General features: G+C 39.6%; 1 protein-coding gene across 3 annotated transcripts in view; it reads left to right on the top strand.

Annotated features, from left to right (window-relative positions):
* Nucleotides 1–16,785, top strand: part of man1a2 (mannosidase, alpha, class 1A, member 2) — a 117,101-nt gene that overhangs the window by 19,899 nt on the left and 80,417 nt on the right. For all 3 annotated transcript variants that reach the window (XM_051403607.1, XM_051403609.1, XM_051403608.1), the window contains exon 3: nucleotides 3,707–3,968. In XM_051403607.1, coding sequence (XP_051259567.1) covers nucleotides 3,707–3,968 — 262 coding nt within the window. The remainder of the gene's footprint in view (nucleotides 1–3,706; nucleotides 3,969–16,785) is intronic.

Here is a 16,785-nt window from a genome sequence, read left to right as displayed (position 1 = left end):
CGCACACAATTTGTAAGACTGCAGTCACTAGCACACAAAAACCTCATCAGAGACCTCGTAATAGAAGACACAAATATGGGTGCATACACACATTCAACACAGAGTGGAAAGATGTATTAGACCCACACACACACACACTCACATTCTCACACCCAGCTGCATTACTAACTGGGAAGTACAATACACACGTATTACACACAAACATGAAATCCCCACAAAGTAAACACAGCACATTTGAAACATTCTTACAAATGCATGCTTTCACTAATACCAGCATATACACAGTCATTTCCATCTTGGTGTTGCAAAATATGTTTTCTATCAATTAAAGTCAGACACGCTGAGTTGTGATTTGAATATTTATGAGTTGGTTCCAGGGCAATGTTGCGTAACTCTGAAGCTGTTTATTTTGGTCTCTGTTGGCCCCACATTCAGTGTCATGCTAGAATTATAAAATGGATGCACATTCTGTCGTGTGAAGGATAATTAGTATAAAACGTCTGTCTCTTTCCTTTTTGTCTTGCACATTCATTTCTCCATCTCATCGGCTTTGCATCACAGTCTCCGTTCTTTATCTCATCCCTTTCTTTCACATTCTATATCCTTGGTATTCTTCTACGTATCTTTTACATATTTCTTCATTAGTGCATGCTAGGAAATGGCATAGCCCCAATTGAACCTGAACAGGACGAGCAGTGTAATGGATGGTTGAGACATGCTGATCGTACATAGTCTTTTCCACCTCTTATCCTCTTCTAGCCCATTCTTTGTCCCACATAATCTTCACTCCTTTATACATTGCGGATGCTTTGCTGCTTGGCAGGAGCACAGCCAAGTGACTTGTTTTCAGAGGTACAGTGAGGTTTTTTTTTTTCCTCACCTGGGCCTGTTCAGTAGTTTGGTGACTTACCATGCACCTTCTTTGGAAGAATGAATGTGTTTGTTTCACTGTTTGCCTGCTTGAAGTAGATCAACATTGCATTGTGTATCGTGCAGCCATGTTCAGAGTTACAAATTCCCCATATACACATTTTTTGCTTGTCTATTTTACTTTGATTATACATTTCTCAGCTAGTATCAAATTGTACGGACAAGTTTTACTCCAATTATAGTAGTGTTACCAGAGAGACAGTACTGATTCTTAGTATCATCTGTTATCCACAACAGCTTTCATGCATGAAGGCCTTTACTTTTAGTTGATAAACTCCCTTTACAGCCATGTGAATGTGGCAGGTCTATTAAATCATGTGCTCCATGTGCCTGTAAGTGATTTGTCTCTCTCTGAGGTTGTACCATATAGTCTTATCAACTAGGTCTACAGTAAAGACATCTGCTCCTAATGTAGGCTGACTCATACCTCACTCTTTCTTTCTTCTTTCCTACCTTTTTTCTTTTATCAGTAGTCATTTTAGTCACATACTGTATATGGATGTAAAATGTAAAAATATATAAATCCTGACTTTTAGTTGTCGCTGCACTGGAAAAAGCAAGAATCCACACAGGCTAAGAGTAGAATGATAGACACGTGTGGTAAGAGTTGATAGGTGAACAACACAGTTTGGGCAGTCTCTTTGTGCTCCACAGACACTATACTTAACCAAAAAGTGCACACCACACATTGTTTTTAGGGCTGCACAATATAGTGACAGATATTGTGATACGATTCAAATGATGATTTTTTGCATCACAAATTTAAATTGATCACTGACATAAGTATTAAAATCATGATGATGTAAAATGTTTTGTGGTCTTTTATCAAACAAAAATGTTTTCTTAAATCTGGAGAAGATTCGAAGGCCAGGGCCTCTTCAGAAATCACAAATTCACAAATCGCAGCTTCTGCGGTTTGCATATTGCACGATTGATAATATTTCAATTAATTGTTCTCTTACATACACCAGCATCGTTTAACTGCAATAGGTAGTTATTACTTCTGTCTACATGCCAGTCCAGAAAACATTAACCAATATTAAAAGAAATAAGCACCTACAAAGCCATATATTTATTATTTTTCAAATTGGATTATATTGCTTTCTTAGTCCTAACAACTCCTACCTGCTGTTCTCTTGGAAGAGGTTCACATACTCAGGCATCTCAAAGGCACTGGCATGTATACACACACACATTCTCAGTATTGTTTTGTCATTCTCTCAGAGATGTGTAGCTGTGTGGAGGGTTGCAGCTGAGTCCACACAGATCACAGCAGGTTGTCAGTTCCTCCCACATTTCCTGCGTTTATCACATGGAAGTTCATTAATAAACAGACTCACATCTTTGCTATGACACAGTTATTTAAAAAAATTCGGCAACTCCGGTCTGTAACAGTTTTAACACTTTTAAGGGGAACGGTGGCACAGACTGTCACACACAGATTTATTGATCCTTGATATTTCACCGTAGAAGTAATTTTGGAACTGACTTTGGCAATACAACAGGGTTGATGAAAACATTAGGGACTGACTCAAGTGTCAAAGGCAATTAATCTTCTGTTTGTGTCCCCTTATTTGTAGTTCATTTCTTCCCTATTCTGTTCACATCATGCTGATGTTTGGTAATTAAGTACTTGGCTAGTGCAAGACATCAAATAGGGTAACGCACAAAGGAGCAAAAATATTCACATTGATTTAAAATGTATTTAAAGCTTAAACAAAGCTGCAATTTCCACAGTTTACTGCCAAGACCAAAATTATAATTTCAAATGTAAAAGAGCTTCTCTTTTGATCAAATATAATCCATGTTTAAATTCATCCTTCCTCCTACACTGCACCCATCTCCTGAATATGATGTGATAATATAAAGGGTAAGACCTATACATGTAATGATGATTCAAAACATTTGTCATCTAATGGCTGTGTCCTCATATAACAGACATTTAGTGATGTATCCCAAAAAGCTGCCCTACAGTAAGCTGCCACTCATCAACCTGGAGCAAAGCGAACACTGTTTTATCTGGCTGTATCTGGCTGTATATGTATAACAGCCAAGCGAGATTCAAAGACGATTTAAAACATTTTCGTCACAAACAGCAGAAGACACTATCAGTGTCATTGTCCTCCTGTCACCTTAGCTTCAGCAGCATCCCGCTGTGTTTGTTTTTCATTACTGACCCACATCCTCATGGGGTAGAGTTGTGTCAACACCTTAGGGCTTGTTCCACCACGTGAAACCAAAGATGATGTTTCTCTTTCTGGCACTGCCGACCTCCTCGTTGTGTTGCTCTACACCTGTCCTATTTCCTGGAGCTCATGTAACTGCAGAGTAGTGGGGTGGGGGGTTGGTTTCCCATTAGAGACTGATGGTTTTGCCTTTCCCATAATGATCTGAATTAGAGGTGGGTGAGTTGTAGTCTGGTTTGCTGTAGCTGTTTATTGCAGAGGCTTCTAAACCTGGTCTTTTGGTGGCTACCTCTACTAACATCTTCATATCTTCATCTTCATATTCGTTAATAGATAAAACCTTATAGACCTTCAGGGGATGAATGGGCAGACGTGCTATTTCAAACAGTAAAACACATAACGTTTGCTTGTTTTCATCTCTAACTCTAATCTATTTCCCACATGGTCATTGTTTGTTAAGCTTTAATTAATTTCCAGAAGAAACCCCTCTGCACACCTTTCTACCCCAAGTGTTTCTGATCTTTTGTGACCAAACACGGAATAAAGAATATAAAAAGACTTACCTCCTGCTTTTTTCTTGCCTCCTACAGGGAGGAGGAGGAGAGCCTGCGGGACAAGATTCGGGCAGACCATGAGAGAGCATTGCAGGAGGCAAAGGAGAAGCTGAGGAAGTCACGTGAGGAGCTTCAGGCTGAGATTCAGACAGAGAAAAACAAAGTAATGGAGGACCTGAAAAAGAAGGATCCAGGGCCTAAACCCTTGCCACCTGTCCCCATGCCCAAAGTGGTGAGTGTCAGTGATGGCGAGCCACCAGAGCCTGACGTCAAAGAGAAACGCGACAAGATCAGAGAGGTAAGATGATCTTTGACCAGTTATAGTTTTTTTAAATATCCAGCTGATACGCAGTCAATTTTTACTGGGATTTATTTCTGTGGTGTAATTTTGGAGCTTCACAGGTTTATTTCACGGCTTCTGACTGATGGGGCTGGCTACACACTCTATGGGCTCATATTAGTAAGAGTGCAGCAAGAGCGATCGAACACTGTGCTAAAACAGCACTTGTACAAATTGTAGCAAAAGCTGTGGCAAGTTCTTAATACCAGTAGATTTTATTATTGTCAACAAATCGCTGTGTTGAGTCCCTCATTTTGCAATATAACAATATAATAAGGATCTACTCCTCCTTTGGTCTACACTGATCTGTGACCCTTTAAATCAGGGCTGTCCAAAGTGGGGCCGCCATAAGGTTTGCCCACCAGTTATTTCTAGTGGAAAAATAACTAAAATGAATTGAAAAGATAATAATATAAATTTTATGTGTTTATGCTGTTTTTTTTCTTTTGCGAGGTAAAAGGGCTCTTTATTGTGTAGGATCCTTAATTATTCATTATTTTTTATAACCTCAGCACTGCAGGCAGCGTGACACACTTAAGGGATCTTACCTACCATTGTACATCTTAACAATACAGCAAAATAGGTGTTTGCCCACCATTAAGTTTCAGATTTGGCCCTCCAAGGGAAAAAGTTTGGGCACCCCCTGCTTTAATTTCCCTCTCTTAGCTAATTTTGTGTCCTCATCTACATATCTACGTGTTTAAATCTAATGTGGGGAACTGATGAAAATGAATAGCTTTTATTAAAGAGAAAGTTCCACTAAGACTTAGTGGCTTTCATGAAAAAAAGCAAGTGCCATTGATATGTTGTACATTCAGTGACTGTATTCCAGTGTGGGACATGAGGGGCACACAGGATGTGGGGGTATTAGTCCACTGTGGTAGTTTGGCAAACATCTCTAAATTAGAGCCATCAGCTCCCCATTCACATTGAATCCTGTGAAGATCATCTTGCAGCAGACTGGGGTGAAAACTTGTAGCCACGAGATTGGTGTCTGGTGAAATTTAAATCCCAGCGTGTGTGTGTGTGAGGGCCAGTTTGTGCTTGACTATACTGTACGTTTCTGTTGCCTAATGTCTGTCTTGGCGCCAGCTTTTATTGAAGGCAACAGCGAGCCAGACGGACAGTGTCTGTGCAGAATGCAGATGGTGCTATCTGGTCCTGCTCTCTATAGAGACTAAGCCAACCCCAGCCTATCTCCCTCTCTCTGCTCCTCTCCTTCCTTTCTGCCCCCTGCAAGTTCTCCTGCATAATTACCTCATATCGTCTCTCTTGAAACAGCACTTGGAGTCAGAACACTCACTGCGCATGGGAGCTGGCCCATTCACTCCAAACCCGCCTTTGTCTCTAAATGCCCCTTTTGTTCCCTTCATAATTACCATTCAGAGAGAATGCCATACACTCCCAAATGAGCAAGAAAGTAGCAGCTGTATCGGCAACAGCACAGCACAGCACACTCCCCTTTTCCTGATTGCCTTGTGATTCCAAGGAGAAATCATAATCGCACACTGGCATACAATTGTGACTAAAAGACTGGAGCTTTTTCCCCCTTTTAAAAAAACTCCTGGCTACAGACAGCCATTTGGCCTGTGTTTTGATGTTGTAAAGTCCAGGGAGGAGTATCAGCATCTATCTTATTGTCATCGTTTAGGTTTCATGCAGACAGTTAACAGTAATTCAGACAGTAGTGGTTGTTGAGCCAGTTTGTTACCATGTTACTTTCCATTTGTATAAACAGACCATCTGTCTGACTTGAAGTCTTTTCACTGTCTTTCCTGCGTTATTTTGTAGGCTTATTTTGGCTTGGTTCCAAATGTGGTCTTGTGCACAGTTCATGGTGGTGAAGGATCAATGATTGCAACTTTTTGCTTCTGGTTATAATGATTGGAGCAGAGTAAAATGATCAATTTTAGACAGTTTTGTGGCTGTGTGGTGGTGCTGCCATTTGAATAACCTCAACAAAAACACTAGCAATGCCTTTTGACAAACGAATTGTACATTTTTAAAATTAAATTTTTCTAACAACAAAAAATCTGCCAACTCAAAATACAAAACCTCTTCTTTTTTTAAATCTATGTAGTGATTTTGACTGTGCAGAGCTGCCACATTTGTTTATCTCTGTATTAATTAGAAAACCCATATTGGGCCCACACATAATTCTGAAGCAGTTGTTGCGTTGGCAGAAAACTTTCAGTTGTTTGAAAACGTTGAGTGGTTAGACAGAGACATACTTACATTAAGGGAAACAGACTGGAGGTAAATGTCATTTGCTAATAAAATACAGAAACCTATCAGATTAATTACGTTGGATTTTTCTTGCAGTTTTCTTAGGTTTCCTCAATTTGCAATGGCAAATCACCGCATCCCAAACAATTATTGATAAAATAATAAATTAATTAATTAAAAGTTTATTTAGCTTGATCTTGTGATGATAAGTGACAGTAGTTATGAGTCTTGATAACTAATAATATTATATTAGTACACCTTTGTGCCTCTATTGTCTTCGTGTGCACTGGGATTTGTAAATGAAAAAATTGCTGGTTAACTGTGGAAACCTTCTATAGTCTAGCTGTGGAAGTGAAAATCAGGGAAATTGGTCAGATCCAGCAGGATACTTTTTCTTCTCTGTGGTTCGGTCATGCCACTCAGGCCCCTTCTTCCTCCCGAAATAGAAATGAACCTTGTTTTTATGCCTTCCAAATAGATATTTCATTGACTGTACAGAACCCAAACCCCTCCTTTTCCACCACTTCCATTAGCTCAGAGCTCTGTGCTCTTTGGCTATTCTGATAATTATGCAACCCGGACATTAGTGGCCATTAAACCTTTGTCTGGAGATGGAGAGAGCTTTAGGGCAATAAAAGAAAAGCATTGCAATGAATGACTATTAACTGTTCCAATACTATTCACCTGTCACATCATGACGTATTGTTGGCCCAAAGCTGTTGAAATAAGCTGGCTGTTGCAGTTAATGGGCCATGGTACAAGGCACAGTTCACTTTCAATCAGGTTGGTTCATCAGTAATGTTGGAAAAACACTAGTTCGTCGAGAGAATCCAGAGCCCAAAATGTAGACATCAAAAGAATGTTTAATCTATGAGTAGGAAGTAATGTTTCCCTAGAGGTTTGCATTGCTTTTCAATAAAGAATTCTTAATATAACTTAGTTATTTATGTTCAGTCCTCTCTAATGGCTTGGAATATAGTAAACGCTGCTTTAGGATAAAGGCATAACTTTTTGAAATTAGATGTTCGATTGCTTGTCGTCTTGTATTTTGAAGTAGTGATTTAGAAAAGTTGATAGGATATCAGTTACTTGTCAATCACCGTTAAAAGGGCGTACTAACATTATAGGCTAGATTTTGTTGGTTATGCTTATGTGCTCTTGGACAGTAGTTGAAAAAAAGAAGATAATATCAAGGAAACAGTAGAGAGGTAATCTTTCTGAGCAGATCCAGATAAAATATAAATAGAATGTGAATTCAAAATGATGGACCTACAGTCATATAATGGCTGATAATGGCTACTATGACTAGCTATGTATGTTATTTGCTGTGTATCATGATCACAGCGAAAGTGAAAGTGAAGCCAACAGTTTAAGATACAGTTTAAGATTGTCTATGCATTTTTAATATGTTTTGGTACAAGAGTTGATGTAATGCATTAGTATTGAGTAGTAAGCATGAGCCATTTTAAATGTCCTCTGACCCAATGTTAGCAACAGCCAGGTAGGCACCAGTAGGGCTAGGACCATTATTCCATAAAATCAGTTTCAACAACGTGTACCACATAAAAAAGAAAAAAGACAGCATAAAATCTGTTCAGTACTCTGGAAACAATCGGTACAACTAGAAATGAACAACTTCCTCATGTGTACTGTACTGGCTGCATGAAAACACAATTGACTATGTAAATGACATGCTCAGTGCAACACACACAGACAGCTACAGCTTCATGAGAGACCAGAGAGTGCCTACTACTCTGAAGGCAGCATAAGACAGGACATTATTAATGACATGTCTCAGGGAAATGACACAGACTGCCTTCGACTGACAGCGGACTACTGATAATTCCATTGCAGAATCACAACAACCTTGTAAAGAGAAGAAGAGTCTCTTGGCCTACTTTGCCCCGTCGAGAGGCAGTACAATGTTTGAAGGCCATAGATCTGACTGCCGACTCAGCTCGCCAGTCACTCAGCTGTGACTGTTGAGTGATAAGCAAACGATTACAGATTTGTGGCTGGCATTGGAGCAAGCGCGTGCGTTTCCCTGCAGAGCTATGGACTGTGGCTGTAAAGCCCAGATAAATCGATGGCCAAAGCAGTCCTCTTTAAGTGCAGTCTAAATGGTGCTGCTATACAGATGTATTGGCCCATGAAGAGACAGAGAAGGTTTCCGACGGGGACGTGGAATATCTGCAGAGATGGCAGTTAGTTCCCCTCCTCCATCTCTTTTACTTAACCCTCTCTTTTTCTCTCTAGCGTTCTCCCTCATCCTCTCTCTCGACAGTTTTTGGAAGATGGCCTTGTATGTTGATTGCACACCAGGCCTATAGTGTGTGTGTGTGTGTGTGTGTGTGTGTGTGTGTGTGTGTGTGTGTGTGTGTGTGTGTGTGTGTGTTTGTAGCACAATCGCCTCAGGGATAGGGCACAGCTCAGCTTTCATCCCCCTGTCTCTTTCTAACTGTTCCCCTCTCTTACATTTTCTCTTATCTCTATGTTTAACCCTTTTCCTCACACTCGCTTGCTCTTTTTCTTATCAGCCTTTTCAATTATCTTTTTTCCTTTTTTTCCCCCCTCAATATTGCTTTCTGACAATCATACCTCCTTCTCTTGCTCTTTGTAGCAGTGTCTTCCCTATTGTCTCCCTTTGTAACTCAGCTCAGTGTCATTTGACTCCTCAAAGGAATGTCCCTGATGCAGCCGCTCTTATAAGGCTCATAAAATCATTTGAATAAGGATTGCCATATGGATTTGTGCTGAACAATGAACACTTCTCATCCATAGACAGCACATTTTATCATTTGAGTCTGAACACTGTGGGGACACAATGGGCAGGGGTTAAAGAAACTATATGGAGAATGTAAAGGGGCAGGTTTAAACACCCATTCCCTGGCTCTGTGTTGTTTATGTTTACATCCTTTTGACCATATATTGTTGCTAGGCTACAAATGATTTTTTGTGAGGCTGTGCTTGGTCATGTAATGCTTGATACTCTCTTGTAAGCCAGCTTTTTGCACCACATAGAAGGGAGGTGACATTTGATAACCCATCCCCTTTGCACAATGGTTTCTGTACGTCTATACATTATGTATGGTCCTATATGTCAACACGGCTCCCAGCTGCGAAATGTATTCAACAATATTGGCATTAACCTTTAAGAAAGTGTACTTCTGTGTGTGATCTATCCAGTGGTTGAGCATTGTCGCCATTGTGGTTCAATATTGGTTCATAAAGTGTGCTAGATGTTTTTATATTGTAGGTATGATTATGGTAGTGCTGCGTTCATGTCACATTGTTCAGGACAAAACTTTGAGCAGGATATATTCATTCAGGATAACAACTACAGCAGAGTCAACAGACCTGTGTCAAAGCCCTCATTGCTGACAGTTACATCTGAATAAAATCCAATATTAACGCAAAAATAATATTTTAAAGGCAGCCATAACCTTTTTGTATGTAAACACATAACAGCAAAAGTAGCTAATACAATGCTACAAGGTTAACAGCGGGGAATAATGCATGAACACTGTCAAACTAGAATAAGTTAGAACTTCAGGTTTCCCACTTCTTCCCATTCTGCCCCTATTCTGTGCCATTGTTAGTGTTACTAAGATACACAATATCACAAATATAGATTCAGAATAAATAAGAAATATTGATATGTTCAGAGCCATATTTGGGGACAGCTGTGGACACAACTTGTGTGATCATTCAGAGATAAATATGCTTTCACCAGAGAGAAACTGAACAAATGTCATATAAGAATAAAGAAACACAATGAACTAGGCTGAAAAGTAGAGCATGTATAGAGAAAAGACACACCAAACAGCACCTCTCATTGGCACAGTAAAGCTTTTTGAAGGCTATTTTTCCTGAACTGATTCCAAGGACTGAAAACACATTCTTATAAAATGATGGTCTGTATGTATGAAGCACTTAAACTCTTTTTAAATCACATATTTCTTTCATCAATATAGAAAATGGAAGTACATAAAAACTTGAAAGACAGGTTCCCTTGGTACCGCATTCTTCGCAAAGTCTTACTCATACATTCCTTTTGCTCTGGTATTTCTTGTATGAAGAACATGTCAGTGAATAATGCGAGTCTTCATGTGCCCTTTTTCTTTTCAAAATTAAAGTAAATCTACTTCGGCTGTTATTTCTCCAGCATTTGTCAGAGTTCCCCTTTTCCTACAGAATCCCCTGATTAATTTCATGTGTTTGCCTTATCCTATCAAACCCCCTCTCCTTCTGCTGTATTTTTATCCAGTCCCTACTTCAGTTTAATCGTGTCTTGAAAAAAAACTTCTCCTTCCCTTCCCAACTGGTCTCGTAGTATTTCCTTTCCTAGTCTTTCTCAATTACATGATCATTCTAGGGTAACAGGAATATTTTGTTACAGCTTGTGTCAAGGTCCTGTCACTCTGACTTTTGAGTCACCTGACAACGTAATGCAATCCAAAGCAACAACACCACATTGCCTGAAAATGACCATCACCACCACCACCACTAAGTGCAGCCAACACCATACTAACACAATGTTAACAATAAATAAATAAATGATATAGCACAGTGGAACACCTACATTGAATGGAGCCACCATTAATGTCACGGATGATGTGTGTTAAGTAAAATTGCAACATAGCATTGCAGCTTGGAGTTGTCCTCCTCAACTGACTTGCATCTTTTCTCCATTACATGGAAGACCACTTACGTTTGGGCTGAGACTTTGCTGTGGATGCACCTCAGTGCACACTCACAACAATTGAGAAGCTACAGTAGCTGCTTCAGGGCCAATGCTAGATCAGTCACAAGAACTGAAAATGTGCACTTTACAATTTCTCAACCATGCACTGATGTGTGGAGAAGGCAGCAGTAAGCACAACGTAGCTTACAGTAGGCAGCAGCGTCAACCCTCTGTTTGAAATAACTTTGATCACAATCACTGACAAATTAAATAATATGGTGTTTTTTTTCTCATTTTGGAGAAAGATGCAAACCAAAACATGGGGATGCTGTTTTTCAGTCCCTTCCGTCCCACAGTACACGTGCACGGGACGACTGGTACAGGACAAGTCTGATTTTAAGCATATTGTATATAGACATACCCCCACACCGATAGTGTATGTTTAGGATTTCTCTTTTCTTTCATCCCTGTTGAACAATGGTTGTTTAAAGAGTGTTTATGCCTCTTGAACTGTTTGACTGGAGAACTGGTTGTGAATTTCTTTTTTTGGTGTAAAGCATAGAGCCTCTCAGTCGTTTAAGTATAGGAGAGTGATAGTGAGCCTCACCAATTAGAGCTCAGGTGATGGAGAGAGTGTGACAGTGAAGCTGGCAGAGGACAGGATCACCCTACAATGGCTCTCTGTCCCTCTGGGCTGCTGCTGATGGAGAGGAACAGCTCTATCTCCAGCTCTGTTTCTTTTTCCACCTCTAACACAACAAAATAGACCAAATGAAACCAGCAGCATCCTTTCTCCGGCTGCATCAGCGAGCAAGACCACAGGACTGACAGAGAGATACGTTTTCACTGTTTATTACCCTTATCTTTTCTATTTGCAAAATGTCTCCCTGTGTATGTATGTTTGCGTCTGAGTGGGAGCATGCATGTCTGTATATCATGAATTAATGGGATGGCCTGCCTGACAGCTTTTGTCATGTTAAATGTGCAACACTGCAAGAGATAAAGAATAAGAAACCTGCATGCAAGGGCATCATTGATCAAGCTACTTTTTTCTTTTTTTTTTTCTTAAGAGCTACCAGGCAGGATGGAAAACATTTTATGTTCTCAATAACTCTGATGTCTGACGTTTCAGAATTGTCTGCCAAAGAGCAAGGTGGAGGGCTGCAGTTGGGAGTGGGTTCCTGCAGGTCCTCAGGGACTCAACAGAAATGGTGCATGTGTGGGATGCTTTCATTTTTATGTAATGGGAGCTTTTAATTAACATAACTGGAGGTAAACATATGATTAAAAAAATCAATTTAACTTGAAAATAAACTATCATTTGTTACTGCTCTAACCAGTTTACCACTTTATCAAAGCAACAGCTTTGTGTTTCTAGGTACTTCTCTCACCGCAACGCAAATCTCCATCAGCAATCAGTAAACAAAAGTACACGAGTCAAATTTGCTGTTTTCCTTCCTGCTCTGGTGGCACCTGTAATCAAGTCAAGCCAATGCAAACATAACACTTGTATGCTGCTGCTTTACAAGTAATAAAGCAGCTGTAGCTTTGCCTGGCCTTCATGGGCAACATCAGTGACTTCTCTCTTTATCTGCAAAATCCTTCTACGGATTATGTATCTTATATTGTAATACATTTGATCTATTAGGCTTTACAATGGCATTTACGTTTATCAACATTTGTTTTGACAAAAGCATTGGTCACCATGCCAAATTTGAATAAACCAATGGCCAAATAGAAGGCCAGCTGAGTGGTTGTGGTAATATGGTATGCGTATGGTGTTGCACCCTGCAGACATCTGCTTATGTGGACACAGATTTTTTAACTATTGTGCAAATAATTCAATTAATTATGATATTCAGTTCTATTTGAGTTTGTGAGCATTACATTTAAATAGTAACAGGCTGATGACTCTGCACCTCACCAAGTGCTTTCTGACCTTAAACACTTTTATTAAGTAAGTAAAGCCAATCTGACTTTGAGAGACTCCTACATTACAGTGCATGATCAGCCGATGTCATCATTAATTGTACTTTCTACTGTAATTTTTATTATCTGTGCTTCTGTGTGGATTGCAGACTTGTTGCTTTCACCAAAGATCGTGTGATAAGGGACAGCCACTCTCTTTGGCAAGACTGTCATTTGAATGGCCTTTGCTATTTGCATGCATTTAGTACGAGAGAGGAGACATGTCAGCCTGTTAGTCATCAGAGGAACACCGTAAATCAGCAGCGTGGGAGCATTTTGGATACAGGACATGTTAGAAGAGGCATGTATTCAGTTTGCACAACATGTTACCCAAAGCAGCTGCCAATGAGCACATTCAAACTGTTACAGCATCCCCAAGTTCACCATCCAGTCTTGCCCAAATTCAAGTTGAGTGTGAAAAGGTTTCTGACAAAGACACACATAAAGATCAATGAAGCAGAAGTATTGCAGCATTCATCATTTAAAAGTTCATCATCATGTCAGGAAATCCTCCACTGTGCAATCTTATCAGAAGGTCTTCTTTGCATTAAAGCATTGTCGGTTTTTAGTTGTAAGAAGTCGCTCACTGTCACCTTTTACATCTGTATTGATTAAACCTTTTTCATTAGAGCTGTGAAGCTTCTGTGAAAAGTAACCTGCATGTGTTTTTTTCACAATTTCACACTTTCAGTACAGTGCACCTATGTTTTGTGGAGCAAAAAGAAAAGACAGAATTGGACTAAAAATGATTAAACAATAGCTTAATGAACAGAGACTAGTGAATAGTGTAGTCTACAAAAAAAGCATTTTTTCCACCTTAGGTACTAGTTGAGAAAACATTCATAACACATTACACAGATGAAACCACTCAAAGCAACACGATGCACAATAAATGGTACCTGTGATACACATGAACATGAGTATTACATTATTACATTATATTATTCTGCAATTAATACTCAAGATGACTCACTGGGAAAATGTTATTTTAGGTTCCTGTCGGGATTGGATGATTTATTTATACCTTTTTCGGGCATTCAGGGATCTGTTGTTATCAAATCCTTAAAGACAGTGTAGATTCTTTGATGACTAAAAAACGTCAATATGCTGTGTTAAAAACTTCCCTGTGATATTGTCAAAACTGTGGGTGCTGTAATTTTCTTAATCAATAATAGGCCATTATTCATCAGGGGCACAACCCATGTAAATTACATATTTGAATTATAAATTGCTGCCTGTATTGAAGCAGATTCTTACCCATCTGCTTCGCCTGGAAAGCAACTCCTGTTTTTAAATACGCTATATAAATAAACTGACTTTCCTTGCTCCTCCTTCTCTGCCTATCATTAACCGAAGAAAATCTAAATGTAACGTATTAAGTCTGCATGTACTTGCAGGCTTTATTGGAGGACAAGAATGGGACTAACATGTTGGGAACTTACAGCCCAGGTATAAATACAGAAAACAACAGGTGTGAATATCTGAGTAATCAAATGAATGAATTACCTAACAAATAAAAGTAAAAACCTGAAGAATCCGATATTGTCATGAAGCTGTCCTGCTCACTGATTATTCACTATAGAAAGAGAGACAGATACTCTATGTAAACAGTTCAGCAAAATCTCTACCGGTTGACAAATGTCTTTATATTTATCACTTGCCTCAAAACATTAAAACACATTTTTGATCCAGAAATGGTTAGAAGTGACATCTTGATGAGAGTAGTGAAATGTTAGATTTGTGTGTAGGTTCCATACATTACACTGGGGTAAGCGTATCGTAAGCCATTATCTGTTTGAACTCTCGGCTTGGGAGCTGTATAAAAACAGCCTATCTAGACTCTTTTACTGTCTCGATTTCATGGGGAATTTATTGCCACCCTCTGCCTAAGTGCCATGAATGTATTTACTGCAAGAAGCAATTCAGATGTCACATTCTGGCCACCCTCGTGCATCTTCTGAAAGGCCTTCCGTTAAGCCAGATAGGAAGCCTCCATGGGGTGAGTTGGAAGGAGATGAGAAAGACGAGGGAGGGTGGACGGGTGCTTTAAATCAGTCAAACTGACTCTGGAGGTCACTCAGAGCAGCACATAACTCCAGCTCAGCTCACCAGCTCCCCAAACCTCCAAAAGTTAGTCACTGTGTACCTCTTCTGTGGGAGTGAAGCTGATTTTTACATTTTTTTCTCAAACAATGGCAAAAGTAATGGCCTTGCTCTCCGCCGCTGGCTCGAAGGGGATTTATGAATTTTTCACTGCCCTATGGTTGTCTGTGTCCGTACATTGTAATTGTGTGTGTGTATGAGACCGTGGCACATCTGGGATCAGGGTGCATGAATCATGGCTGTTGGTCCTTTGGGAAAGAGATGGCTGGAGGCAGATTGTGCTCCTTTTCTAGAACAGGCAGCAAGCAGGCAATTGGCTGCCATTGTGAAGGTCACAGCTTCTAATAGACTCTGCAATCTTGTTGGATATCAAGAGGGAGGACAACCTGCCTCTTCTGACAAAGTTCGGAATGCTTTTGCATTAATGCACAGAATATGTTGTCAAACTGTCAAACTAATTGTCTGGCAGGCTTAATGAAGCCTGCTTTGCGGGTTGAGTGTTTCTTTGTTGTGGTTGACCCATGGAAGTATTAAATATATGACCTGTCTTGCACTGGCACATTATTGCCTCATTTAAATCAATGTGCAGTCTGGACTGCGTTTGGAAATTTTTGAACCGATGAAATGGAAATTTTAAAAAAAGTTTTTGGGTGGGCTGGCTTCATAAATTCATCTATTAAGAAGCGCTGCTGCCTTTCTCATCAAAACCAGCACCATATTGTTGGCTTCACTTTTCACTCTCAAGCTCGTCAGTCGATAGGAAAGGGGAGGGGAAGAGCGGTTTTTAATCTCCTTCAGACTCTGACCTTAATAACACAGGGCCACTCCTGGGCTGCCAGTTCGTTTCAAAGCGAGCTCGAGCGTATAATGTGGCATGATTAATACATTTACAGTAGCAATATAGAGACTGGGCCACATAGAAATAAGCAAACCATCGTAGAAGGAGATAATGGACATCTACAGCGACAGTCTTCCCAATCCTTTCAAACACAGAATAAAGCAGGGCATGCTTTATTACGTTGTCCTATGTGTCCTTAGACACAGATACCACATGTGATTGTGATTATATATACATGTTTGAACTGGGGACAGTGCCGATTTGAAGTGTACTGATTGATGATGAAAGGTATGACTCTGTGGTTGCCTTACAGATGCCAAAGACGGCCTGGCCTTTGTTGAGAATAGCTATATGTCTCTTTTTGAGTCAATCAAAAAAAATCCCTACTGCTATTAGTTAAGGTAATTAGGCTAGCTACATCAGCCACTGAGGCTAGCACTGGCTAATGTAGTCCTGCATCATTATGTCATTATGTGATGTTAAACGTCCATCCATTATTCAAAATATACTGTAGAATTTAGGCCAAGCCACTTAAACCGAATATGAAAGCTTTAGCATAATTATTAACATAACTTTTTATTTGAAGCAATTTCAATGTAACAACTTTAAATAACATTGTCCCAGTATTTCTAAAACTTCTGAAAAACCCAACAACCAAGACATTTGACAGTGTTTTACTATTGTCTGCATTTGAAGTAGTTTGTGCCTGAGGGATTGCAGACACTTGTAAAGTATGGCATGTTCAGTAAATCAGGACAGGTACTAATGAAGCAGTGTTTTTAAGACTGCACCAAGTTAGATTGTTGCAGTAAACTCAGTAAAAATAGTCAGCTGCAAAGGAGAAACTACACACGATTTGAATAAAATGAAAAAGATCTTTATGTCAGTTTTGGTATTTAATATGGCATTATTAATTTACTGACATTATATACGAGCCCATGACATTGCAAATGGAG

Source organism: Dicentrarchus labrax, unplaced genomic scaffold, assembly GCF_905237075.1.
Source record: "Dicentrarchus labrax unplaced genomic scaffold, dlabrax2021, whole genome shotgun sequence".
Taxonomy (NCBI): domain Eukaryota; kingdom Metazoa; phylum Chordata; class Actinopteri; family Moronidae; genus Dicentrarchus; species Dicentrarchus labrax.
Note: the sequence above shows the minus strand (reverse complement) of the source record. Positions and strands in the feature narration are given on the sequence as shown.